Genomic DNA, 25992 nt, shown 5'->3' on the forward strand with positions numbered 1-25992 from the left:
ATGGCAGGGAAGGTAATAAATCTGCCCTGTCTTCTCTCTGGGTGCTCCGGCTGAAGTTACAGCCGGCTCCTATTGAAAGCAGCTACACGATCTCCGTGCAGCTGCTGTGTTCTGATTGGACGTACCAGTACATCCTGTCAGAACAAGGCAACCACTTCCTGGGAGTATATAGTCTATGGGCGGTCCGGAAGTGGTTAAAGGGGTTGGCCACTTTCAGACCAATTTTGGCAAACAAATGTACAATAAAAAGTTGTATAATTTTCCAATATACTTTCTGTATCAATTCCTCGCAGTTTTCTAGATTTCTGTTTGCTGTCACTCATTCTGTTACTTCTAGAGGATAAAAGTCTGACCATAGTCATGTGATTTACGGTCCATGGTCATGTGATTTACAGTCCATGGTCATGTGATTTACGGTCCATGGTCATGTGATTTACGGTCCATGGTCATGTGATTTACGGTCCATGGTCATGTGATGAGCACACAGGTGCACAGCTGATTACCGGGCAGGTGTCTGATTATTGGGGGTCTTCTAGCAAATATTAAGAAATCTTGATGTGCAGAATCTCAAAAACTTTATGAACCATTAACAAGGCGATACTTCGGAGTTTCTTGAGTATCTTTTCTTGGACACAGACCTGGATCCTTCAATACAGAGCACTTGGCCCCTGAGGCTGTCTGCGGCCCACAGCCTGGGGTGAGAGCACCATACAGGGGGCAGCACCGGTCACAGAAGTGCCCAATGGTGGTTCCCTTTAATTCAACAATGATGTCAAGGCCGTCTTAAAGGCGGTGGGAGCATAGTCACCTCCATGGCTTCCCCCCCCCCCGGCTACTGATATTGTTAACTGCACCTTAAAGGGAGTGTATCACTAGAACACATCAGATCAGCCCAGCCCCCAGATAGATTGTTTGGTTCAGGAGTGCGTACCCTGTGTCGCCCCCTTGTGAATCGCTGCCTCCGTTACGGAGATAGGGCCAGTTTTGTGTATATGCAAATGAACCCTTGGCGCCCTTGTTGTTGAATAAAGCTCATTTATATCAGGAATATCGTGGCAATGGCAGCACCGATCAGTAAGGGGAAACCACTGTCTGATTCAGAGGACCATGACCCATCTATCTGCGAGGCTGGGTGGTATACTGGGGTCTGGTGACACACTCCCTTTAAGGCTCCTATATCCAATAACTAAAAGGGGCTTTAAGAATATAAAAGAAAAACAAAACACCGCTGCTTTTCCCCAGAAACAGCGCCACACCTGTCCACGGGTTGTGCCCGGTATTGCACTGCGGCACAGTTTCTGGGGAAAAAGCAGCCATGTTTTGGTATATTTAAAGGGATGGTTGACTCAAGCTTGCAACCAATCATGGCAAGTCTTGGTGTTTCCCCTCAGCTGTTATTTCAGGGGGGAGCTCTAGATAGCGCTCATTGATATTAGAGAGCCCTTTGAATAAGAAATAATGAAGGACCCCCCCCAATTACCACCATATTACATAACCGATACTGGCAGAGGTACGTTTATTATCTTCTCTCTTCAGTATAAACCAATGATATGGGTGAGGCGCGAGGCACGGTGTACCTCAGTATGGTGAAGAGGTGTACCCAAAATACCCAAAAGCAGCATTACCACATGTATCATTACAAATGGGCCTATTAGCGCCCTCTAGTCCACTGTTAGTAGGGCAGGAGACCCCGATGCTCAGTGTTATTATACATAGTAGTCACAGGGGGGCAGCGTCGTCTTTGCTACATGCGTTTTAGTCCCTGGGCCGGAGGTGGTCTGATTAGTAAGTACAATAAGGCAGATTGTCCCGGGCAACGCGTTTCGGAGCCACTGGCCAAGCTCGCTGGTGTCGGAGGTTGTGCATCCTTCCTATAGTCTCTACACCGGCCCAAAGATGGAGGCCGGCCTCCCGCTACACGCTAAGTCGTCTGTCGCAGGGCTAGGTCACATGATCAGGCACTGCTCGCCGCTGGCACTTCCGGAGTTCAGGTTCATGCTGTCCAGATCGAAATTCAACCCGGGAGGCTGAAAAAAAAAAAAATAAAAAAAAAAATAAAATTGGAAATCTCAGAGTCAGCCAACCTGTAATACTGGTACTCCAATCACAGCCAAAGCAGCACTCAACATTCTCCTGGGATTTTAGTCACCAGGGTGCAATGCATTGTAAAAGGTCAGTCGTTAGTAACTCAGTGCAAGTGAACTATGAATGCCGCTTTGGATGTGACTGGAGTATACAAATAGCAAAGGCTGCTCTGGATGCGACTACAGTACAAGAAATAAGAATGCAGTTTTGGATGTGACTGCAGTGCAAAAAATGCCACTGCGTGCAACTGGTGTATACAGGGTGTAAATACTGTTTCACATCCGAGTAGGGTGTAAAAATGATAAATGCTGCTTTGGATGTGACTACAGTATAAAAATAACCAACAATTTTACAGGTGAATAGAGTATAAAAGTTATAGATGCTGCTTCGTATGGGACTGCAGTATAAAAAAAGGGAAAGACACGTATAAGAATCTAGCATGCAGCTCTGGATGTCAATAGAGTAGAAAGGCTACAGCTTTGATGGTGAATGGATTATTAGAATTCCGAATGCTGCTCTAGAGGTGACTGCAGCATGAAAATAGTAAATATTGGGAATTGGGGCATAAGAAGTGAAAATGCAACTTTGGATGTGGATAGAGATTAAAGGGATCCTATCATTCAATCACATTTTTTTCTAACTAACAGGTCGGAATAGTCTTAAGAAAGGCTATTCGTCTCCTACCTTTCGTTGTCTTCTCTGCGCCACCGTTTGCCTAAAATCCTGTTTTTTCTCGGTATGTAAATGAGTTCTCTTGCAGCACTGGGGGCGTCCCCAATGCTGCCAGAGAGCTCTCCAGCGCCGCCTCCATCTTCTTCTGCAGCGAGGTCTTCACCACGTCTTCTTCCAGTGGCGGCTTGTAACTTTTAGTCCTCGGGCCTAGGGCAAGCCGACTGCGCATGGTCTCGGCTACAAGAAAAATATCCACTTACATAGTATTGGAAGCGGCCATTTTCTCGTAGCCAGTGGGCACGCGCAGTCGGCTTGCCCTTGGCCTAGAAGTTACAAGCCACCACCAGAAGAAGACGCGGTGAACACCTGGCTGCAGAAGAAGATGGAGGCGGTGCTGGAGAGTTCTCTGGCAGCATTGGGGACGCCCCCAGTGCTGTCTGAGTGCTGGGGCCCGCCCCCAGTGCTGCAAGAGAGCTCATTTACATACCGAGAAAAAACAGGATTTTAGGCGAACGGTGGCGCGGAGAAGACAACTAAAGGTAGGAGACGAATAGCCTTTCTTAAGACTATTCCAACGTGTTAGGATCCCTTTAAGGATTTTGAATGCAGCTCTGGGTGTGACCGACATAAACATAAAAAATATAAAATAAAAATAAAAAATAAGTAATTTAATTTGTAGAAATTATAATAAATGTATTACAAATATAACTCTGGTATAAAAATTGTGAGTGCAGCTCTGGATGCGACTGGAGTATAAGGATTACAAAACAGACTTGCATATAGATTAGAATATAAGAGCTATGAATGCTGCTCTGGATGTGACCACAGTATAAGAATTGTGAATATAAGAGCAGGATGTGCAGCTTTAGAAGGGATTAGAGCATAGGGCAGAATCTGAGCTATTATCAGTAAGAGTAGAGGAAAGTAACTGAAGGAGTGTTGTAGTGTGCGGAGTCCTTCCAGTCCTGGCCAGCAGGGGGCAGAGGATAACGGCTGGTATACAAAATGGCAGAGGGAGGAGAGTGATGTTGGGGCGGTAGATGCAGATCCCAATCCTGCTGGAGTCATTCCCTTTACTCCTCTGGTGACTACAGTTCAGCTATGGCAGTGCTCTCTGGCACACACAGGGTTAAGCCCCCCCCCCCTGCTTTCTGCCTGGCAGAGTTAGTAAACAAGCTGCAAGACAGAGCCAAGAAGCCAAAACTGGTCAGAGCGGAGCAGATGTCTCCATCACAGCGAGCCAGGGCCCTCAAATAGAAAACAGGGGGGGGGGGGGGTCTGACACCCATCATCTATTTATACCGGAGCGGTCACACCATGTACACAGCCTCACCCAGGAGAGGACCGGCTGGTACCCAGAATGCACAGCGGCCGAGAACACCAGTATATAGAAGCTGTGGGTGTGTCGCTCTATAGGCATGACCGGTGAAGGCAGCTTTGGATGTAACTGGAGTAAAAGAGACAATGCTACTCAGGATCGGTGAGGGGTTCAGCTGACACTCACCGAGTCTCCGGCCAGCTCCTTGGGCGGGTGTCCCAGCTCCTGCAACTGAAACAGAGGAGACACAAGAGATAAGCGGTGTCCATTACCTGCCCCAGAGAAGAGTGGTGCCCCCTACTGCCGCATCAGTGAGAAGCGTCTACCCCTCCTGCTCTCACCGTCCTATAGATCAGTGCAGGACCCCTGATGGTGCCCTAGAGAAGAGTCTAATCCTCCAATACCAGCCACCCCTGCCTTAGATACGTGCCCCCTCCTGCAAACCAGAGAAGTGTCACCCACCTACTCTTTTTGCCCCACAAAGCACTAACCCCTGGTGATGGTGCACTAGAGAAGAGCGCTGGTCCCTGGTGATGGTGCACTAGAGAAGAGCGCTGGTCCCTGGTGATGGTGCACTAGAGAAGAGCGCTGGTCCCTGGTGATGGTGCACTAGAGAAGAGCTCTGGTCCCTGGTGATGGTGCACTAGAGAAGAGCGCTGGTCCCTGGTGATGGTGCACTAGAGAAGAGCGCTGGTCCCTGGTGATGGTGCACTAGAGAAGAGCGCTGGTCCCTGGTGATGGTGCTCTAGAGAAGAGCGCTGGTCCCTGGTGATGGTGCTCTAGAGAAGAGCGCTGGTCCCTGGTGATGGTGCACTAGAGAAGAGCGCTGGTCCCTGGTGATGGTGCTCTAGAGAAGAGCGCTGGTCCCTGGTGATGGTGCTCTAGAGAAGAGCGCTGGTCCCTAGTGATGGTGCCCTAGAAAAGAGCGCTGGTCCCTGGTGATGGTGCCCTAGAAAAGAGCGCTGGTCCCTGGTGATGGCGCCCTATAGAAGAGCGCTGGTCCCTGGTGATGGTGCACTAGAGAAGAGCGCTGGTCCCTGGTGATGGTGCACTAGAGAAGAGCGCTGGTCCCTGGTGATGGTGCACTAGAGAAGAGCGCTGGTCCCTGGTGATGGTGCACTAGAGAAGAGCGCTGGTCCCTGGTGATGGTGCCCTACAGAAGAGCGCTGGTCCCCTGGTGATGGTGCCCTAGAGAAGAGCGCTGGTCACCTGGTGATGGTGCACTAAAGAAGAGCTCTGGTCCCTGGTGATGGTGTACTAGAGAAGAGCACTGGTCCCTGGTGATGGTGCCCTAGAGAAGAGCGCTGGTCCCTGGTAATGGTGTCCTAGAGAAGAGCGCTGGTCCCTGGTAATGGTGTACTAGAGAAGAGCGCTGGTCCCTGGTAATGGTGTCCTAGAGAAGAGCGCTGGACCCTGGTGAAGGTGCCCTAGGGAAGAGCGCTGGACCCTGGTGATGGTGCCCTAGAGAAGAGCGCTGGTCCCTGGTGATGGTGCACTAGAGAAGAGCGCTGGTCCCTGGTGAAGGTGCACTAGAGAAGAGCGCTGGTCCCTGGTGATGGTGCACTAGAGAAGAGCGCTGGTCCCTGGTGATGGTGCACTAGAGAAGAGCGCTGGTCCCTGGTGAAGGTGCACTAGAGAAGAGCGCTGGTCCCTGGTGATGGTGCACTAGAGAAGAGCGCTGGTCCCTGGTGATGGTGCACTAGAGAAGAGCGCTGGTCCCTGGTGAAGGTGCACTAGAGAAGAGCGCTGGTCCCTGGTGATGGTGCACTAGAGAAGAGCGCTGGTCCCTGGTGAAGGTGCCCTAGAGAAGAGCGCTGGTCCCTGGTGAAGGTGCACTAGAGAAGAGCGCTGGTCCCTGGTGATGGTGCACTAAAGAAGAGCGCTGGTCCCTGGTGATGGTGCACTAGAGAAGAGCGCTGGACCCTGGTGAAGGTGCCCTAGGGAAGAGCGCTGGTCCCTGGTGAAGGTGCCCTAGAGAAGAGCGCTGGTCCCTGGTGATGGTGCACTAAAGAAGAGCGCTGGTCCCTGGTGATGGTGCACTAAAGAAGAGCGCTGGTCCCTGGCGATGGTGCCCTAGAGAAGATCGCTGGTCCCCTGGTGATGGTGCCCTAGAGAAGAGCGCTGGTCCCTGGTGATGGTGCCCTAGAGAAGAGCGCTGGTCCCTGGTGATGGTGCCCTAGAGAAGAGTGCTGGTCCCCTGGTGATGCTGCACTAGAGAAGAGCGCTGGTCCCTGGTGATGGTGCACTAGAGAAGAGCGCTGGTCCCTGGTGATGGTGCCCTAGAGAAGAGCGCTGGTCCCTGGTGATGGTGCCCTAGAGAAGAGCGCTGGTCCCTGGTGATGGTGCACTAGAGAAGAGCGCTGGTGATGGTGCCCTAGAGAAGAGCGCTGGTCCCTGGTGATGGTGCACTAGAGAAGAGCGCTGGTTCCTGGTGCCCTAGAGAAGAGCGCTGGTCCCTGGTGATGGTGCTCTAGAGAAGAGCGCTGGTCCCTGGTGACGGTGCCCTAGAGAAGAGCGCTGGTCCCTGGTGATGGTGCACTAGAGAAGAGCGCTGGTCCCTGGTGATGGTGCACTAGAGAAGAGCGCTGGTCCCTGGTGATGGTGCCCTAGAGAAGAGCGCTGGTCCCTGGTGATGGTGCACTAGAGAAGAGCGCTGGTCCCTGGTGATGGTGCCCCAGAGAAGAGCGCTGGTCCCTGGTGATGGTGCACTAGAGAAGAGCGCTGGTCCCTGGTGGTGGTGCCCTAGAGAAGAGCGCTGGTCCCTGGTGGTGGTGCCCTAGAGAAGAGCGCTGGTCCCTGGTAATGGTGCACTAGAGAAGAGAGCTGGTGCCCTGGTGATGGTGCACTAGAGAAGAGCGCTGGTCCCTGGTGAAGGTGCCCTAGAGAAGAGAGCTGGTGCCCTGGTGATGGTGCTCTAGAGAAGAGCGCTGGTCCCTGGTGATGGTGCACTAGAGAAGAGCGCTGGTCCCTGGTAATGGTGCACTAGAGAAGAGAGCTGGTCCCTGGTGATGGTGCACTAGAGAAGAGCGCTGGTCCCTGGTGATGGTGCCCTAGAGAAGAGCGCTGGTCCCTGGTGATGGTGCACTAGAGAAGAGCGCTGGTCCCTGGTGATGGTGCACTAGAGAAGAGAGCTGGTGCCCTGGTGATGGTGCCCTAGAGAAGAGCGCTGGTCCCTGGTGATGGTGCACTAGAGAAGAGCGCTGGTCCCTGGTGATGGTGCACTAGAGAAGAGCGCTGGTCCCTGGTGAAGGTGCACTAGAGAAGAGCGCTGGTCCCTGGTGATGGTGCACTAGAGAAGAGCGCTGGTCCCTGGTGAAGGTGCCCTAGAGAAGAGCGCTGGTCCCTGGTGAAGGTGCACTAGAGAAGAGCGCTGGTCCCTGGTGATGGTGCACTAAAGAAGAGCGCTGGTCCCTGGTGATGGTGCACTAGAGAAGAGCGCTGGACCCTGGTGAAGGTGCCCTAGGGAAGAGCGCTGGTCCCTGGTGAAGGTGCCCTAGAGAAGAGCGCTGGTCCCTGGTGATGGTGCACTAAAGAAGAGCGCTGGTCCCTGGTGATGGTGCACTAAAGAAGAGCGCTGGTCCCTGGTGATGGTGCCCTAGAGAAGATCGCTGGTCCCTGGTGATGGTGCACTAGAGAAGAGCGCTGGTCCCTGGTAATGGTGCACTAGAGAAGAGAGCTGGTGCCCTGGTGATGGTGCCCTAGAGAAGAGCGCTGGACCCTGGTGATGGTGCACTAGAGAAGAGAGCTGGTGCCCTGGTGATGGTGCCCCAGAGAAGAGCGCTGGTCCCTGGTGATGGTGCCCTAGAGAAGAGCGCTGGTCCCTGGTAATGGTGCACTAGAGAAGAGAGCTGGTGCCCTGGTGATGGTGCCCCAGAGAAGAGAGCTGGTGCCCTGGTGATGGTGCCCCAGAGAAGAGCGCTGGTCCCTGGTGATGGTGCCCTAGAGAAGAGCGCTGGTCCCTGGTGATGGTGCACTAGAGAAGAGCGCTGGTCCCTGGTGGTGGTGCACTAGAGAAGAGCGCTGGTCCCTGGTGATGGTGCCCTAGAGAAGAGCGCTGGTCCCTGGTGGTGGTGCACTAGAGAAGAGCGCTGGTCCCTGGTGATGGTGCACTAGAGAAGAGCGCTGGTGATGGTGCCCTAGAGAAGAGCGCTGGTCCCTGGTGATGGTGCACTAGAGAAGAGCGCTGGTTCCTGGTGCCCTAGAGAAGAGCGCTGGTCCCTGGTGATGGTGCTCTAGAGAAGAGCGCTGGTCCCTGGTGATGGTGCCCTAGAGAAGAGTGCTGGTCCCCTGGTGATGCTGCACTAGAGAAGAGCGCTGGTCCCTGGTGATGGTGCACTAGAGAAGAGCGCTGGTCCCTGGTGATGGTGCCCTAGAGAAGAGCGCTGGTCCCTGGTGGTGGTGCACTAGAGAAGAGCGCTGGTCCCTGGTGATGGTGCACTAGAGAAGAGCGCTGGTGATGGTGCCCTAGAGAAGAGCGCTGGTCCCTGGTGATGGTGCACTAGAGAAGAGCGCTGGTTCCTGGTGCCCTAGAGAAGAGCGCTGGTCCCTGGTGATGGTGCCCTAGAGAAGAGCGCTGGTCCCTGGTGATGGTGCCCTAGAGAAGAGTGCTGGTCCCCTGGTGATGCTGCACTAGAGAAGAGCGCTGGTCCCTGGTGATGGTGCACTAGAGAAGAGCGCTGGTCCCTGGTGATGGTGCCCTAGAGAAGAGCGCTGGTCCCTGGTGATGGTGCCCTAGAGAAGAGCGCTGGTCCCTGGTGATGGTGCACTAGAGAAGAGCGCTGGTGATGGTGCCCTAGAGAAGAGCGCTGGTCCCTGGTGATGGTGCACTAGAGAAGAGCGCTGGTTCCTGGTGCCCTAGAGAAGAGCGCTGGTCCCTGGTGATGGTGCTCTAGAGAAGAGCGCTGGTCCCTGGTGACGGTGCCCTAGAGAAGAGCGCTGGTCCCTGGTGATGGTGCACTAGAGAAGAGCGCTGGTCCCTGGTGATGGTGCACTAGAGAAGAGCGCTGGTCCCTGGTGATGGTGCCCTAGAGAAGAGCGCTGGTCCCTGGTGATGGTGCACTAGAGAAGAGCGCTGGTCCCTGGTGATGGTGCCCCAGAGAAGAGCGCTGGTCCCTGGTGATGGTGCACTAGAGAAGAGCGCTGGTCCCTGGTGGTGGTGCCCTAGAGAAGAGCGCTGGTCCCTGGTGGTGGTGCCCTAGAGAAGAGCGCTGGTCCCTGGTAATGGTGCACTAGAGAAGAGAGCTGGTGCCCTGGTGATGGTGCACTAGAGAAGAGCGCTGGTCCCTGGTGAAGGTGCCCTAGAGAAGAGAGCTGGTGCCCTGGTGATGGTGCTCTAGAGAAGAGCGCTGGTCCCTGGTGATGGTGCACTAGAGAAGAGCGCTGGTCCCTGGTAATGGTGCACTAGAGAAGAGAGCTGGTCCCTGGTGATGGTGCACTAGAGAAGAGCGCTGGTCCCTGGTGATGGTGCCCTAGAGAAGAGCGCTGGTCCCTGGTGATGGTGCACTAGAGAAGAGCGCTGGTCCCTGGTGATGGTGCACTAGAGAAGAGAGCTGGTGCCCTGGTGATGGTGCCCTAGAGAAGAGCGCTGGTCCCTGGTGATGGTGCACTAGAGAAGAGCGCTGGTCCCTGGTGATGGTGCACTAGAGAAGAGCGCTGGTCCCTGGTGAAGGTGCACTAGAGAAGAGCGCTGGTCCCTGGTGATGGTGCACTAGAGAAGAGCGCTGGTCCCTGGTGAAGGTGCCCTAGAGAAGAGCGCTGGTCCCTGGTGAAGGTGCACTAGAGAAGAGCGCTGGTCCCTGGTGATGGTGCACTAAAGAAGAGCGCTGGTCCCTGGTGATGGTGCACTAGAGAAGAGCGCTGGACCCTGGTGAAGGTGCCCTAGGGAAGAGCGCTGGTCCCTGGTGAAGGTGCCCTAGAGAAGAGCGCTGGTCCCTGGTGATGGTGCACTAAAGAAGAGCGCTGGTCCCTGGTGATGGTGCACTAAAGAAGAGCGCTGGTCCCTGGTGATGGTGCCCTAGAGAAGATCGCTGGTCCCTGGTGATGGTGCACTAGAGAAGAGAGCTGGTGCCCTGGTGATGGTGCCCCAGAGAAGAGAGCTGGTGCCCTGGTGATGGTGCCCCAGAGAAGAGCGCTGGTCCCTGGTGATGGTGCCCTAGAGAAGAGCGCTGGTCCCTGGTGATGGTGCACTAGAGAAGAGCGCTGGTCCCTGGTGGTGGTGCACTAGAGAAGAGCGCTGGTCCCTGGTGATGGTGCCCTAGAGAAGAGCGCTGGTCCCTGGTGGTGGTGCACTAGAGAAGAGCGCTGGTCCCTGGTGATGGTGCACTAGAGAAGAGCGCTGGTCCCTGGTGGTGGTGCACTAGAGAAGAGCGCTGGTCCCTGGTGATGGTGCCCTAGAGAAGAGCGCTGGTCCCTGGTGGTGGTGCACTAGAGAAGAGCGCTGGTCCCTGGTGACTGCGCCCTAGAGCAGTGCTACCCCCCTAATTTTGTGACCCCACAGAAGAGCCCCACCTGCTGGTAGAGATCACCAGGGACCAGCGCTCTTCTCTAGTGCACCATCACCAGGGACCAGCGCTCTTCTCTAGTGCACCATCACCAGGGACCAGCGCTCTTCTCTAGTGCACCATCACCAGGGACCAGCGCTCTTCTCTAGGGCACCATCACCAGGGACCATCACCCTAATACTTTTGCCATCTCAGTTCTCACTGCCCCAGAAGAATTCATCACCCCTCGCCCAGAAGTCTTGCCCTCTTGCTTCCCCTTCCTCAGAGAAGAGCGCCCCCCCAGGACATGAGCAGACACCGCCATATTGCTCACCTGCTGCATAAGATCCATAACTGCTTCAAATCTGGCGGCCTCGTCCCCCGACTGCTCGCTCTCAAAGTGCTGACAGATCCTGGCCATGAGGTTGTGCTGCTCCTGGTACTTGTGGTACTCCTCGGGGGGCAGCGTCTCCTGGTGAGCCTGCAGCCATTCAGGGAACTGAGTGAGAGAGAAAGAAGAGATCAGACACCCAGGACATGCTCTGGGAAAGCTGGGTGACAACACCTACCATACCCAGCTTTCCCAGACTCTGCATGGTCACACTCATTGCAATACTAGGCAGAGATATTCAGACACCAGGAAAGCTGGGTGACGACTCTCGATGGAGCGGCCATATTGTTTGTCACTCAGCTTTCCCAGGCGCAGCTTACCTTGTCGGTGATCTCCTTGAGGGAGGGGTACAGGACCTCCTTGGACAGCAGGTTCTGCATGATGTTCTGCATGAAGGGGAGGATGTTCCCCTCGCCCTCCAGCTCCTCCATGCCCAGGCCATCCATGGCGCGGGTCAGCTCCTCCTCCGATAGGCTGGAATTCTGCTGAAAACACACAAGGCCATCAGGGGGCGCTAATGCTGTAACCCACAAAGGTCATAGACATACGAGACCACCCATCACTGTCACAAGGACATTGCAGAGGGCCACACAAAGATGGCGGCCAGCCGGGCGCTGGCCACTCTAACCTCTTACCTGCAAGTCATTGGCGTTCTTGGCCAGTCCTGTGAGGGTCTCCTTAAGACAAGACGTGAACTCCTGCTGAGACGATTCATCACTTCCTACCAGGATAAGCAAATTAAAAGGAGGGTTGAAGATGGCAGCGCCACACTTGTCTGCAGGTAGTTTTTGGTACTGCACATCCAGCCCATTCATTTCAATGGCGCTGAGCTGCAATACCAGACACAGCCTAGTGGCCAATGTGGCACCATTTGTGGATGAAATGATCTCTGGATTTATGATCAGTGCAAGTCCTTTAACCTTCATTCAGGAGCCTGGGAAAGCTGGGTGACAAGCATGTTATTGGCTTTTCCTAGCTCAGAGAGTCAGGTTCGCCCTCTGTTAGTCGCAGATGACCTCTGACCAAGGCAGGGGGGTGACCCCTGGTCAGATAACGTCCTGGATGGGTTTAGGTACAGGCGCCCATACTGTATCTAAGACGGCGTCCGCTCCTCCTCCCCCCTCAGGCGGACTCTACCCTTTGCCCCCTGGTTGTGCACCGTCTGGCGACCTTTACCCCGTCTCTCTTACCCACTTTGCCGGCGGCCTCTGATAACTTCTGGAACTGCTCGACCAGGTGCGGCTCCTCCTCGGCCAGCTCCTTCATGGCCTTCTCAAACTCCTCCGTGGCCTGAGCCGCCAGCTCGCTGCTGAAGAGCTCCTGGAAGAACTTCTCCTGAGACGTGAAGAGGGCATCCTGCAGGGGGCAGCGGAGACAACATCTGTAGGTGCCCCCCGGGGTATCAGGACAGACACTACAATGAGGGGAGCGGGGGGTACTAACCTTGGCGGCATCTGCCGGCGGCTTCTCAGCCGTGGCGGGCTTGGCGGATTTGTCAGAGGCCGCAGGTGGAGGAGGAGGGGGCTGGCTGGTCTTCTCAAAATCGTCAAGGGCACCTGTCACGGAGACAATACAGTCAGACAATATGGCCGCCGGCGCCAATGCAGAACTCTGGTCACATGACCCTGACATCAGAGATCAATCGCAGAACCTTATATGTCAGTCATAGCCCCCACCCCTAGAGTGCGCTCTAAGACCCCTGACACAGAGAGCAATGGCAGAACCTTATATGTCAGTCATAGCCCCCACCCCTAGAGTGCGCTATAAGACCCCTGACACCAGAGAGCAATGGCAGAACCTTATATGTCAGTCATAGCCCCCACCCCTAGAGTGCGCTATAAGACCCCTAACACCAGAGAGAAATGGCAGAGCCTTATAGGTCAGTCACAGCCCCCACCCCTAGAGTGCGCTATAAGACCCTGACACCAGAAAGCAATGGCAGAACCTTATATGTCAGTCATAGCCCCCACCCCTAGAGTGCGCTATAAGACCCTGTCACAGAGAGCAATGGCAGAACCTTATATGTCAGTCATAGCCCCCACCCCTAGAGTGCGCTATAAGACCCTGACATCAGAGAGCAATAGCAGAACCTTATATGTCAGTCATAGCCCCCACCCCTAGAGTGCGCTATAAGACCCTGACACCAGAAAGCAATGGCAGAACCTTATATGTCAGTCATAGCCCCCACTCCTAGAGTGCGCTATAAGACCCTGACATCAGAGAGCAATGGCAGAACCTTATATGTCAGTCATAGCCCCCACCCCTAGAGTGCGCTATAAGACCCTGACATCAGAGAGCAATGGCAGAACCTTATATGTCAGTCACAGCCCCCACCCCTAGAGTGCGCTATAAGACCCTGACACCAGAAAGCAATGGCAGAACCTTATATGTCAGTCATAGCCCCCACCCCTAGAGTGCGCTATAAGACCCTGACACCAGAAAGCAATGGCAGAACCTTATATGTCAGTCATAGCCCCCACCCCTAGAGTGCGCTATAAGACCCCTGACACCAGAGAGCAATGGCAGAACCTTATATGTCAGTCATAGCCCCCACCCCTAGAGTGCGCTATAAGACCCCTGACACAGAGAGCAATGGCAGAACCTTATATGTCAGTCATAGCCCCCACCCCTAGAGTGCGCTATAAGACCCCTGACACCAGAGAGCAATGGCAGAACCTTATATGTCAGTCATAGCCCCCACCCCTAGAGTGCGCTATAAGACCCCTGACACCAGAGAGCAATGGCAGAACCTTATATGTCAGTCACAGCCCCCACCCCTAGAGTGCGCTATAAGACCCCTGACACCAGAGAGCAATGGCAGAACCTTATATGTCAGTCATAGCCCCCACCCCTAGAGTGCGCTATAAGACCCCTGACACCAGAGAGCAATGGCAGAACCTTATATGTCAGTCACAGCCCCCACCCCTAGAGTGCGCTATAAGACCCCTGACACCAGAGAGCAACAGCAGAACCTTATATGTCAGCCATAGCCCCCACCCCTAGAGTGCGCTATAAGACCCCTGACACCAGAGAGCAATGGCAGAACCTTATATGTCAGTCATAGCCCCCACCCCTAGAGTGCACTATAAGACCCCCTGACAGCAGAGAGCAATGGCAGAACCTTATATGCCAGTCATAGCCCCCACCCCTAGAGTGTGCTATAAGACCCTGACACCAGAGAGCAATAGCAGAACCTTATATGTCAGTCATAGCCCCCACCCCTAGAGTGTGCTATAAGACCCTGACACCAGAGAGCAATAGCAGAACCTTATATGTCAGTCATAGCCCCCACCCCTAGATTGCGCTATTAGACCCCTGACACCAGAGAGCAATGGCAGAACCTTATATGTCAGTCATAGCCCCCACCCCTAGAGTGCGCTATAAGACCCCTGACACAGAGAGCAATGGCAGAACCTTATATGTCAGTCATAGCCCCCACCCCTAGAGTGCGCTATAAGACCCCTGACACCAGAGAGCAATGGCAGAACCTTATATGTCAGTCATAGCCCCCACCCCTAGAGTGCGCTATAAGACCCTGACACCAGAAAGCAATGGCAGAACCTTATATGTCAGTCATAGCCCCCACCCCTAGAGTGCGCTATAAGACCCTGACACCAGAAAGCAATGGCAGAACCTTATATGTCAGTCATAGCCCCCACCCCTAGAGTGCGCTATAAGACCCCTGACACCAGAGAGCAATGGCAGAACCTTATATGTCAGTCATAGCCCCCACCCCTAGAGTGCGCTATAAGACCCCTGACACCAGAGAGCAATGGCAGAACCTTATATGTCAGCCATAGCCCCCACCCCTAGAGTGCGCTATAAGACCCCTGACACCAGAGAGCAATGGCAGAACCTTATATGTCAGTCATAGCCCCCACCCCTAGAGTGCACTATAAGACCCCCTGACAGCAGAGAGCAATGGCAGAACCTTATATGCCAGTCATAGCCCCCACCCCTAGAGTGTGCTATAAGACCCTGACACCAAAGAGCAATAGCAGAACCTTATATGTCAGTCATAGCTCCCACCCCTAGAGTGCGCTATAAGACCCCTGACACCAGAGAGCAATGGCAGAACCTTATATGTCAGTCATAGCCCCCACCCCTAGAGTGCGCTATAAGACCCTGACACCAGAAAGCAATGGCAGAACCTTATATGTCAGTCATAGCCCCCACCCCTAGATTGCGCTATTAGACCCCTGACACCAGAGAGCAATGGCAGAACCTTATATGTCAGTCATAGCCCCCACCCCTAGAGTGCGCTATAAGACCCCTGACACAGAGAGCAATGGCAGAACCTTATATGTCAGTCATAGCCCCCACCCCTAGAGTGCGCTATAAGACCCTGACACCAGAAAGCAATGGCAGAACCTTATATGTCAGTCATAGCCCCCACCCCTAGAGTGCGCTATAAGACCCCTGACACCAGAGAGCAATGGCAGAACCTTATATGTCAGTCATAGCCCCCACCCCTAGAGTGCGCTATAAGACCCCTGACACCAGAGAGCAATGGCAGAACCTTATATGTCAGTCATAGCCCCCACCCCTAGAGTGCGCTATAAGACCCCTGACACCAGAGAGCAATGGCAGAACCTTATATGTCAGTCACAGCCCCCACCCCTAGAGTGCGCTATAAGACCCCTGACACCAGAGAGCAATGGCAGAACCTTATATGTCAGTCATAGCCCCCACCCCTAGAGTGCGCTATAAGACCCCTGACACCAGAGAGCAATGGCAGAACCTTATATGTCAGTCAGAGCCCCCACCCCTAGAGTGCGCTATAAGACCCCTGACACCAGAGAGCAACGGCAGAACCTTATATGTCAGTCATAGCCCCCACCCCTAGAGTGCGCTATAAGACCCCTGACACCAGAGAGCAACAGCAGAACCTTATATGTCAGCCATAGCCCCCACCCCTAGAGTGCGCTATAAGACCCCTGACACCAGAGAGCAATGGCAGAACCTTATATGTCAGTCATAGCCCCCACCCCTAGAGTGCGCTATAAGACCCCTGACACAGAGAGCAATGGCAGAACCTTATATGTCAGTCATAGCCCCCACCCCTAGAGTGCGCTATAAGACCCCTGACAGCAGAGAGCAATGGCAGAACCTTATATGTCAGTCATAGCCCCCACCCCTAGAGTGTGCTATAAGACCCTGACACCAGAGAGCAATAGCAGAACCTTATATGTCAGTCATAGCTCCCACCCCTAGAGTGCGCTATAAGACCCCTGACACCAGAGAGCAATGGCAGAACCTTATATGTCAGTCATAGCCCCCACCCCTAGGGTGCGCTATAAGACCCTGACACCAGAGAGCAATGGCAGAACCTTATATGTCAGTCATAGCCCCCACCCCTAGAGTGCGCTATAAGACCCTGACACCAGAAAGCAATGGCAGAACCTTATATGTCAGTCATAGCCCCCACCCCTAGATTGCGCTATTAGACCCCTGACACCAGAGAGCAATGGCAGAACCTTATATGTCAGTCATAGCCCCCACCCCTAGAGTGCGCTATAAGACCCCTGACACAGAGAGCAATGGCAGAACCTTATATGTCAGTCATAGCCCCCACCCCTAGAGTGCGCTATAAGACCCCTGACACCAGAGAGCAATGGCAGAACCTTATATGTCAGTCATAGCCCCCACCCCTAGAGTGCGCTATAAGACCCCTGACACCAGAGAGCAATGGCAGAACCTTATATGTCAGTCACAGCCCCCACCCCTAGAGTGCGCTATAAGACCCCTGACACCAGAGAGCAACGGCAGAACCTTATATGTCAGTCATAGCCCCCACCCCTAGAGTGCGCTATAAGACCCCTGACACCAGAGAGCAACGGCAGAACCTTATATGTCAGCCATAGCCCCCACCCCTAGAGTGCGCTATAAGACCCCTGACACCAGAGAGCAATGGCAGAACCTTATATGTCAGTCATAGCCCCCACCCCTAGAGTGCGCTATAAGACCCCTGACACAGAGAGCAATGGCAGAACCTTATATGTCAGTCATAGCCCCCACCCCTAGAGTGCACTATAAGACCCCCTGACAGCAGAGAGCAATGGCAGAACCTTATATGCCAGTCATAGCCCCCACCCCTAGAGTGCGCTATAAGACCCCTGACACCAGAGAGCAATGGCAGAACCTTATATGTCAGTCATAGCCCCCACCCCTAGAGTGCGCTATAAGACCCCTGACACCAGAGAGCAATGGCAGAACCTTATATGTCAGTCATAGCCCCCACCCCTAGAGTGCACTATAAGACCCCCTGACACCAGAGAGCAATGGCAGAACCTTATATGTCAGTCATAGCCCCCACCCCTAGAGTGCGCTATAAGACCCCTGACACCAGAGAGCAACGGCAGAACCTTATATGTCAGCCATAGCCCCCACCCCTAGAGTGCGCTATAAGACCCCTGACACCAGAGAGCAATGGCAGAACCTTATATGTCAGTCATAGCCCCCACCCCTAGAGTGCGCTATAAGACCCCTGACACCAGAGAGCAATGGCAGAACCTTATATGTCAGTCATAGCCCCCACCCCTAGAGTGCGCTATAAGACCCCTGACACCAGAGAGCAATGGCAGAACCTTATATGTCAGTCATAGCCCCCACCCCTAGAGTGCACTATAAGACCCCCTGACACCAGAGAGCAATGGCAGAACCTTATATGTCAGTCATAGCCCCCACCCCTAGAGTGCGCTATAAGACCCCTGACACCAGAGAGCAATGGCAGAACCTTATATGTCAGTCATAGCCCCCACCCCTAGAGTGCGCTATAAGACCCCTGACACCAGAGAGCAATGGCAGAACCTTATATGTCAGTCATAGCCCCCACCCCTAGAGTGCGCTATAAGACCCCTGACACCAGAGAGCAATGGCAGAACCTTATATGTCAGTCATAGCCCCCACTCCTAGAGTGCGCTATAAGACCCCTGACACCAGAGAGCAATGGCAGAACCTTATATGTCAGTCACAGCCCCCACCCCTAGAGTGCGCTATAAGACCCCTGACACCAGAGAGCAATGGCAGAACCTTATATGTCAGTCACAGCCCCCACCCCTAGAGTGCGCTATAAGACCCTGACACCAGAAAGCAATGGCAGAACCTTATATGTCAGTCACAGCCCCCACCCCTAGAGTGCGCTATAAGACCCCTGACACCAGAGAGCAATGGCAGAACCTTATATGTCAGTCATAGCCCCCACCCCTAGAGTGCGCTATAAGACCCCTGACACAGAGAGCAATGGCAGAACCTTATATGTCAGTCATAGCCCCCACCCCTAGAGTGCACTATAAGACCCCCTGACAGCAGAGAGCAATGGCAGAACCTTATATGCCAGTCATAGCCCCCACCCCTAGAGTGCACTATAAGACCCCTGACACCAGAGAGCAATGGCAGAACCTTATATGTCAGTCATAGCCCCCACCCCTAGGGTGCGCTATAAGACCCCTGACACCAGAGAGCAATGGCAGAACCTTATATGTCAGTCATAGCCCCCACCCCTAGGGTGCGCTATAAGACCCCCTGACACCAGAGAGCAATAGCAGAACCTTATATGTCAGTCATAGCCCCCACCCCTAGAGTGCGCTATAAGACCCCTGACACCAGAGAGCAATGGCAGAACCTTATATGTCAGTCATAGCCCCCACCCCTAGGGTGCGCTATAAGACCCCCTGACACCAGAGAGCAATCGCAGAGCCGGTATCAGCCATCTGTCAGTCACTGCAGGCCCCTCCAGGATCGTCCGGAGCTGACACCAGAGAGCAGTCTGAGCCCCCCATGCCGCCCCCCATCTCTCACTATCCAGCAGGTCCTCCAGCTCCTTGTCTTCTTCCCCAGCTCCGGCCATCTTTCTTGCTTCCTACTGCCAGGAGGGGGTGTGCCCTAATGACGTGACCACCGTGCGGCCAATAGGACGCCACGTTCTAGTAAGGGCAGTGAAGCCGCGGCGGAGGGCGCCATTTTTAAAAGGCATAAGAAGGTGAATGGGAGGAGCCGCGGGCTGTGACGTAACGAGCTCGTGATAGCGCAGCGGTTCTCTGCAAGACGTTACAGTCTGTACAGGCGTCTAATATAAAAGGAGAGTTCTCTGCAATTTGTCATTCTTTATTCATTACAGCAGATGTCGGGAGGGGTTAATGTCATCTACATAAAGTCAAACCTGTCCAAAAGACCACTATTTTGAGAGAAGACCTCAACTCTTAAAGGCTGATTTTGTCAGTAATTGATTTTCCTCTCATGATACTTCTTATGGTCACAACCAGAACATTCTGCCAGTCCCAGTGCAGAGCTGAATTAAAGGGGTAGTCCAGGAAAAACAAGTTTTTTTCTCTGCAGGCCAGGGAACACAATAATAAAAAAAAAACTCATCTGTCCCCGGAGCTCCTTAGTCCCAGGCTGCTGTCTGCTGTGACTGCTGAGGCCAATCAGCGGCTTCAGTGACATAAGGAAAGGACCTGGGATGTCACAGGTGACGTATGTGAGTGAGGGTCCATGTTCTTTCCTTAGGCCGCTCAAGCTGGCCTCAGCAGTCACATGCGGCAGGGACTTCCATCAGAACAAGCCAGACCAGACAGCGGCCTGAGACTACAGAGCACCAGGGACTGTTAGTGTGTTTTTGTTTAGTTTTTTTTAACTTCTGTAGCCTTCAGCGAAAAATAAACTTTTTTCCTGGACAACCCCTTTAAGGAGGAGCTTCGAGCTTGGGCAAGAATCACACAGCGGTGTTGGCTCTGTGATGAGTTCTGTTTTATTGTAACCGTACTAGGCCCGATTCGCATCTGCATTCAGTATTCCCCCCCGAACGCATTAAAAAGTGGTGTGCAATGAAACCACACGGACCCCATAGACTATTATGGGGTCCGTGTGGTGTCTGCATGAATCATGCGGAGAGAAAAGTGCTGCTTGAAGTACTTTCCTCTCTGCATGATTTGTGCGATAAACACACGGACCCCATAATAGTCTATGGGGTCCGTGTGGTTTCATTGTGCACCACTTTATAAGCTAATAGGGTGAGACTCATCTGGTTGTATTCCGTCATGCCTTGTCAGCTTGTGGCCTTCCTCGTGGTCAGCAGAGGAGTCTGATCTTTTCAAAAATAGATGTTACCCTTAAAGCTAAGTTCACATTAAAGGCTTTCGACGGTTTCGGTGGCAGTATCTCCAATGGAGACTCCAGCACAGCTGTGAACCCAGCTCTGGCCTGACTTGTTCTATCTTAGATACATCCAAGGTTCTTGGCATTCTTCCCAGAATACTTACATGTCAGCAAAGGTCAAAAAAAGTCCATAAAAATGGAGAACCAGATACTAAAATGGATTCTTATTCCCTCACACTCTATAAGCAGAGCTCCCCCTTATCCAATCAAAGACCACCTTTTCAGTGGGAACCATTTTGAAAAGACCACACATTGGGCACATACACTGTGAGACCAATATGGACACAAGTCTGTGCTCACCGTACCACTGGATTGTGGCAAGCTAAAGACGTGCAAGAGAAAAGTCATCAACATCACACTGGAGAAGAGAGTCCATGTCATAGTCAATGTGCGACTGCTGGGTAACGGAGACTACAATCTGCCACTGAGGTGACAACGCTCCAAATTGTGCCTGGACAATCTCAGGTCTCTGATTTTATGTATTGTCTACCTCAAACCATAATGGGCCTTCTTGGGGTGTTCCCAGGTTGGCTTTAAAGTTCAGATTTTGGCCTGTAAAATGTCAGCAAGTACCATTCTATCCATACTGGGGACCAAGAATGATGGGGCAGCATGAACTATGAAATGTGCAGGTCACCAGGAGAGTCAGTAAGAGTTGGGGCCCCCTATGGTTATGTACGTGGGTTGGAGTACCTTGTGTAGGGCACCATGGCTGGTGTATTAGTCCTTATCTGGCTCTCTCTGATATACTGAGGTGATACCGGCCATATAATACATGTTCTTTATGACTTCCCTCATTATTTGGGGGTTTGTAGGGTCAGTTCACACATACAGGCACTTTAGCCTGCATTCTGTGACCACCCCTAGAAAAGACTATGTTTCTGTACAGATTTAGGTGGCCTCAATGTATTTCTTTATAATATATAGTCATACCTATAATGGATGAGAGCAACGGACCTTCATAATGGTAGTGTGAATGTACCCTTATAGTCTGAGACAGAAGCCTTAGCGTACGAGTCCGTGAGACAACAATACAGATGTCAATACAGGGGTCACATAGTTACCAACCTTCCCGAAATATCCGGAACAAATTTGGGCATGTCACGGCCCGAAAAAAGGGGCAAATCTTACAAAGCCCAGCCTCAGACTGTGACTTATTCACAGCCTATTTGTTACAGAGGACACAATCATCATCTGTAATGCAGGAACAGGATTGTCGATGATTATTACAGAGCTCCTGGTATGACCATACGTGTCTACCATCACAATCCCACCCTGGAGCAGGCGGCCATGACAGTTCATGTTCTATCTCTGGGTTATTTGTGTGACTGTTTATGCTTTCCAGCCTCAGATCTCAGGGACAAGCAGATAAATGTGAACCAGTGACAAAACATCCAATATTAACTTTATTCCCTTCACTTTGCTCTATATTCTACAGACTACTTTTGATTTCTATGATCACCCATCTTGTGGCTGGCTCTTGGTTGGCAACAGTTCAGTAACGTGTCGCAGAGCTGATGACGTCGCCTGCGTTCCATTGTGTCCTGCTAGCCTAGTAATTAAGTCGCCGCCTCTGATTGGCTGACTCCACCTTCACTCCTCTATCCCGCATTGTGATTGGCTGGCCCGCGCTCTGTTGCTTTGCCTTGATCGGCAGACTCCTCCAGCCGATGACCGATCTGTAGAACCGCAAAAATGAGCCTGGCGGAGAGTCGAGCGCCCCGAAAGACGGCGGGAAACCGTATGTCCGGTCTGCTGGACCGGGAAGAGGAGGATGAGTTCTACAAGACGACGTATGGCGGCTTCCAGGAGGTTTGTTTATACCTGGTCAGAGGGGAACTACAACTCCCATCATACACGTATATAGCAGCAGAGCCTGGAGCTGTCAGGGAGCCATGCTGGGTGTTGTAGTCCTCTAGGTGCCAGCCTTTCAGGAGATCAGAGCTATTCCAGCCATGCTGAGACTTGTAGTTCGCCGCACCTACTAAGATCCATTGGGGGCTACAGTCTAGGTACGTTATCGGGGTCGGTTAGTCATGTTAGGAGTTATCACCCAGCTTTCTGCAGTTTCTGAATGGCATCCTATGCTGTGCATTGCTCTGTTCATTTTCTTTACCTTGTGTCAGTCTTTACTGTAGCATTAGAATGCTATTCATGAACTAGGCAGCTCAGGATGAGCAGTAGTTTAGGTTTTTACCCCAATGTACTTGGGGTCCTGACTTCCCTGTGGCGGCACCGACCCCCTGGTCTTCCATGGAGATGGGTGATAGTTTAGTTACAGGGGTTGCGCTAACCTTAGACCTATTGATAGCTTTATGATTGGTGGGGTCCCGATATCTGGGGGTCCGGTTTCCACATCCGGATGGAGCAGCAGACTGAGCACGTGTCCTGCACTACATTCATTGTCCATGGGAGCATCGGTGGCGCTGCATTTGGCCATTGCTGTCTCTCCCATACAAAATGAATGGAGGTGCAGGGCATCATCAGGACAGGGGAACCGAACCGCCGTCCTCCAGATCGGTCGGGGTCTGACAACTCCTATTCCCACTGATAAGGAAGTAATATGGTAACTTCAGTACTTGGTACGATCCCTTTAATGATCCTGATCTGACACCAAGGGTTAATGTCTTGTCCCCTCCTCAGGAATCTGGAGATGAAGAGTATAACGAGGATCGCTCCGAGAGTGAGGACGAGGTGGACTCCGACTTCGATATCGATGAAGGTGACGAACCCACCAGCGACCATGAGGAGGACGAGCCGAAGAAGAAGCGCAGGGTGGTGACCAAAGCCTATAAGGTGGGTGGTGGCGGTGGCGCGCCGTCTCAGAAGTGGGACAAGGGGGAGGAACACAGAGCTGTCCAGAGAGCCCCTCATTCCAGTGTGGAAGCCATCAGCATCTCCTTATAGACTTGCTGACAGTTTCCATTGAGATACTAATAAGCAGAGCATGCTGGGTAAATCCTGAGCACATATGATTTTAGAAGGTTTTGTTTATCCCCTATCCATAGAATATGGGGTATGTGTCACATTGCTGGGGGTCTGGAGAACGGGGTCCCCGTGATAACCTGCCAGACTGCAAATTTCCAGAGGCCCCGTGGAAGTGAATGCAGCGTCACACAAGCACACCGGAGGATACAGGAGGACTTGCTCCAGCGGTCGGACCCCCAGCGATGTGACCTTTAACCTCTATCCTGGGGATAAGTGTCTTTAAGGACGTATCCCCTTTAACCGATAATTTGCTTTGTGGATAGGGAAAGCGCCATCAGGACAGCCATTTTTATTTTGGTGAGTTTGATTGTGTATCGAATGTTTGAACAGAATTTCTCCCAGTAACAGCGCCTTGCCAGTCTGCAGGTTGTACGCGGTATTGCAGTTCATCTCTATTGAAGTGAATGACGCTGACCTGACACAATCCATAGACTCGGGTTGAGCTGTTTTTGAAAGAAAGGGATCTCTTATACTTAGTCTAACACTGGCAAACTGTTAGGTCTTTGTCGGACCTGGGTCTTCGTGAGGTCCTGGCTGCAGCGCAATCCTATAGACACGGACAGGTTAGGGTTAATGGTCTATCCTCACGAAGGGCTGACCCCTGGACCGATCAGCTGTTTGGAGCTGTTCAGTACCTAATACGGAGCTGGAAGCCTAAAGCTTTGTCCTCTGTATATTGATGGGCACCTTCACTACATCTCTGCTCCCACTGACTTCACCTGAGCTGTGATGATGGCGCCCCCTATCAATCATATATTCATGGCATGTCCTGAGCCCGGACAACCCCTTAAAGAAAGATGGCTGCGCACTAAACTACTAAGTATGTGCAGAGGGGATATACTGACTGTGTAATCCGTGGTGTGGCCCCCTATTCTGAGAGCCCCTTCTTATCTCCCCCAGGAGCCCATTCAGCTTCTGAAGCCGAAACCAAAGCCCAAACCTGATGCCGCACCCAGCAGTGCGCCAAAGAGCCGACCGGAGAGACCTCCCCCGCAGGAGACCACAGAAGACAGTGTGGACAGTAAGTGTCATTGTTCGGTGTACGATCTCCTTGTGTCCCGGGCGTTGTAAGCGATTGCTCCCTGTTATCAGCTGGCGAGCTCTGAGCTTTTTGCTTTGCTGACAGGCCGTAAGCAGATGCGCCAGTCGACCACAGAACACACGCGGCAGACCTTCCTGAGGGTGCAGGAGAGGCAGGTGCAGTCTCGCAAGAAGAAAGGACCTCACCTGGACAGACCCCTGACCCAGGAGGAGCTGCTGGAGGAGGCCAAGATTACCGAGGAGATCAATATCCGCTCGCTGGGTAAGTATATAGCACTCGCCACGGAGGAAATGGCGCTCCAACACAAGGCCTGTCTCCATTTTAGAATATAACATTTTCCATTTTTTTCCTCTTCTTGGCAGAAAACTATGAACGTTTAGAGGCCGACAAGAAGAAGCAGGTGCAGAAGAAGCGGCGGTGCGTGGGGCCGACCATCCGCTACCACTCCGTGGCCATGCCACTCATCACAGATGTCACCGTGAAGGAGGAAAATGTAGATGTGGAGGGGTGAGTGCTCCTCTCGTCTGTCCCTTAAAGGGGAGCTCCAGGCTTATTAATTGACCTATACATGGGGAGTCTGATAGTTGGACCCTCCTGTATGAAGTGGTCGCAGCTTTCGGGTGAGCTCTGAAGCCTCTCCAGTACAGCGCCGTAGATTGGCTTGTGGTTGTTCTTGGTATCGCAGTTGGGCCTCATTCACTTGAATAGGCCATGTGACCAATGACTTGAAAGCAGAAGCAGCACTGCTACCACTTTAAATAGCTGATCTATTGGGGTCCCGGGGTCCGACCTCCCCGCACTTATCTTCAGTTGATGATGTATCCCCATCACTTGCACTAAGGCCTGGAAAACCCCTTTAATTGGTCGCCCTCGTATCGATGTTTTCCCCGCTCTTGGTTGTCACACCTGCTGAGACTCTCACTTCTTCTGTAGGTTGGAGCAGGATCAGTCCGGTGACTCCACGGCGCCCCCTGGCAGTAAGTGTTCCCGCACCTTCATCACCTTCTCAGACGATGAGACCTTTGAGCAGATCTTCACCAGGAACAAAGCGCGGCTCCCTATCCGAGAGCTGTGCCCGGTCACCCATAAGCCTGCCCAGTACCGGGACCCCATCACCGATATTCCGTATTACAACGCCCGCGCCTTCAAGATCATCCGAGAAGCTTATAAAAAATACATCACCGCTCACGGCCTGCCCAATGCCGCCATGGCAGCCGCCTCTATGGGTCCCACGACCGCTACGCAGGACGCCAGTCAGCGCAACACGCGGCAGAAAATAGTCATCAAACAGAGCGTGCCGGCAACCTAATAATCATGAACTCGGTGAACTTCTGTGAGGTGTCCACAAGGTGGCGATGTTGTACCCTATAAATGAAGTAGCGCAGGACTATAGTGAGTCACATGTTACCCCTCTTATCTGTCACAACCAATCAGCAAAGAGGTCACATGACACGCCTTACAAGCAGCTAAGTGGCTACATATCACTACTCCACCCCCTTGGTGGCCCCCCACCCCCACTGGCCACAGTGACGTAGTCTACAAGGTAATGCTCACAGACTGGGCCATAGAAAGTCATCTCTTTGCAACTTTTTGAAACTCATTTTGGTAAAAAAAAAAAAAATTTTTTTTTTTAAACCTAAAATAAATCCAGTGATTTATAAGGAATTCATGTTCTGTATGAGCCGTAGGTTCAATGTGTGCGGAGCCCGTAGAGAGTCTGATGAAAGCCGGACCACCAGAGTGTAAGACTAAGGGTCAGGCCTGTCTATTAGAGATGAGCGAACACTGTTCGGATCAGCCATTCCGAACAGCACGCTCCCATAGAAATGAATGGAAGCAGCTGGCACGTACACTTTGCCGG

General features: G+C 52.7%; 2 protein-coding genes across 3 annotated transcripts; one reads left to right on the plus strand and one right to left on the minus strand.

The window, feature by feature from the left end:
• Positions 1 to 1499: 1499 nt before the first annotated feature.
• Positions 1500 to 18831, minus strand: PEX19 (peroxisomal biogenesis factor 19). 2 transcript variants are annotated; one of them, XM_075283255.1, is made up of 8 exons: positions 18746 to 18831; positions 12389 to 12501; positions 12136 to 12301; positions 11581 to 11666; positions 11266 to 11427; positions 10889 to 11053; positions 4262 to 4306; positions 1500 to 2027 (listed from the first exon to the last, which is right to left on the minus strand). In XM_075283255.1, the coding sequence occupies exons 1-8, from the start codon at positions 18792 to 18794 to the stop codon at positions 1947 to 1949; spliced, it is 867 nt and encodes a 288-aa protein (XP_075139356.1). In that variant the 5' UTR covers positions 18795 to 18831; the 3' UTR covers positions 1500 to 1946. The 2 variants fall into 2 exon arrangements, with proteins under 2 accessions (XP_075139356.1, XP_075139355.1); XM_075283254.1 differs by having other exon boundaries at positions 11266 to 11430.
• Positions 18832 to 21765: 2934 nt separating this feature from the next.
• VPS72 (vacuolar protein sorting 72 homolog) lies at positions 21766 to 25923 on the plus strand. Its single transcript, XM_075281222.1, has 6 exons — positions 21766 to 21913; positions 22745 to 22897; positions 23990 to 24110; positions 24216 to 24392; positions 24494 to 24638; positions 25065 to 25923. Exons 1-6 carry the CDS (start codon positions 21797 to 21799, stop codon positions 25438 to 25440), a joined length of 1089 nt encoding a protein of 362 aa, XP_075137323.1. The 5' UTR covers positions 21766 to 21796; the 3' UTR covers positions 25441 to 25923.
• Positions 25924 to 25992: the final 69 nt, after the last annotated feature.

The sequence above is a fragment of the Leptodactylus fuscus genome, chromosome 7 (genome assembly GCF_031893055.1).
Source record: "Leptodactylus fuscus isolate aLepFus1 chromosome 7, aLepFus1.hap2, whole genome shotgun sequence".
NCBI classification, from domain to species: domain Eukaryota; kingdom Metazoa; phylum Chordata; class Amphibia; order Anura; family Leptodactylidae; genus Leptodactylus; species Leptodactylus fuscus.

Bases quoted from the DNA above. Each gene is read 5' to 3' on its own strand.
- PEX19 (XM_075283254.1), bottom strand. From the start codon at position 18,794: ATGGCCGGAGCTGGGGAAGAAGACAAGGAGCTGGAGGACCTGCTGGAT. The intron at 11,667-12,135 runs GTAAGAGAGACG...TTATCCTGGTAG, and splicing joins AGAGGCCGCCGGCAAAGTGG to GAAGTGATGAATCGTCTCAG. The intron at 4,307-10,888 runs GTGAGCAATATG...CCTCTGTTTCAG, and splicing joins TTATGGATCTTATGCAGCAG to TTGCAGGAGCTGGGACACCC.
- VPS72 (XM_075281222.1), top strand. From the start codon at position 21,797: ATGAGCCTGGCGGAGAGTCGAGCGCCCCGAAAGACGGCGGGAAACCGT. The intron at 21,914-22,744 runs GTTTGTTTATAC...TCCCCTCCTCAG, and splicing joins CGTATGGCGGCTTCCAGGAG to GAATCTGGAGATGAAGAGTA. The intron at 24,393-24,493 runs GTAAGTATATAG...TCTTCTTGGCAG, and splicing joins GATCAATATCCGCTCGCTGG to AAAACTATGAACGTTTAGAG.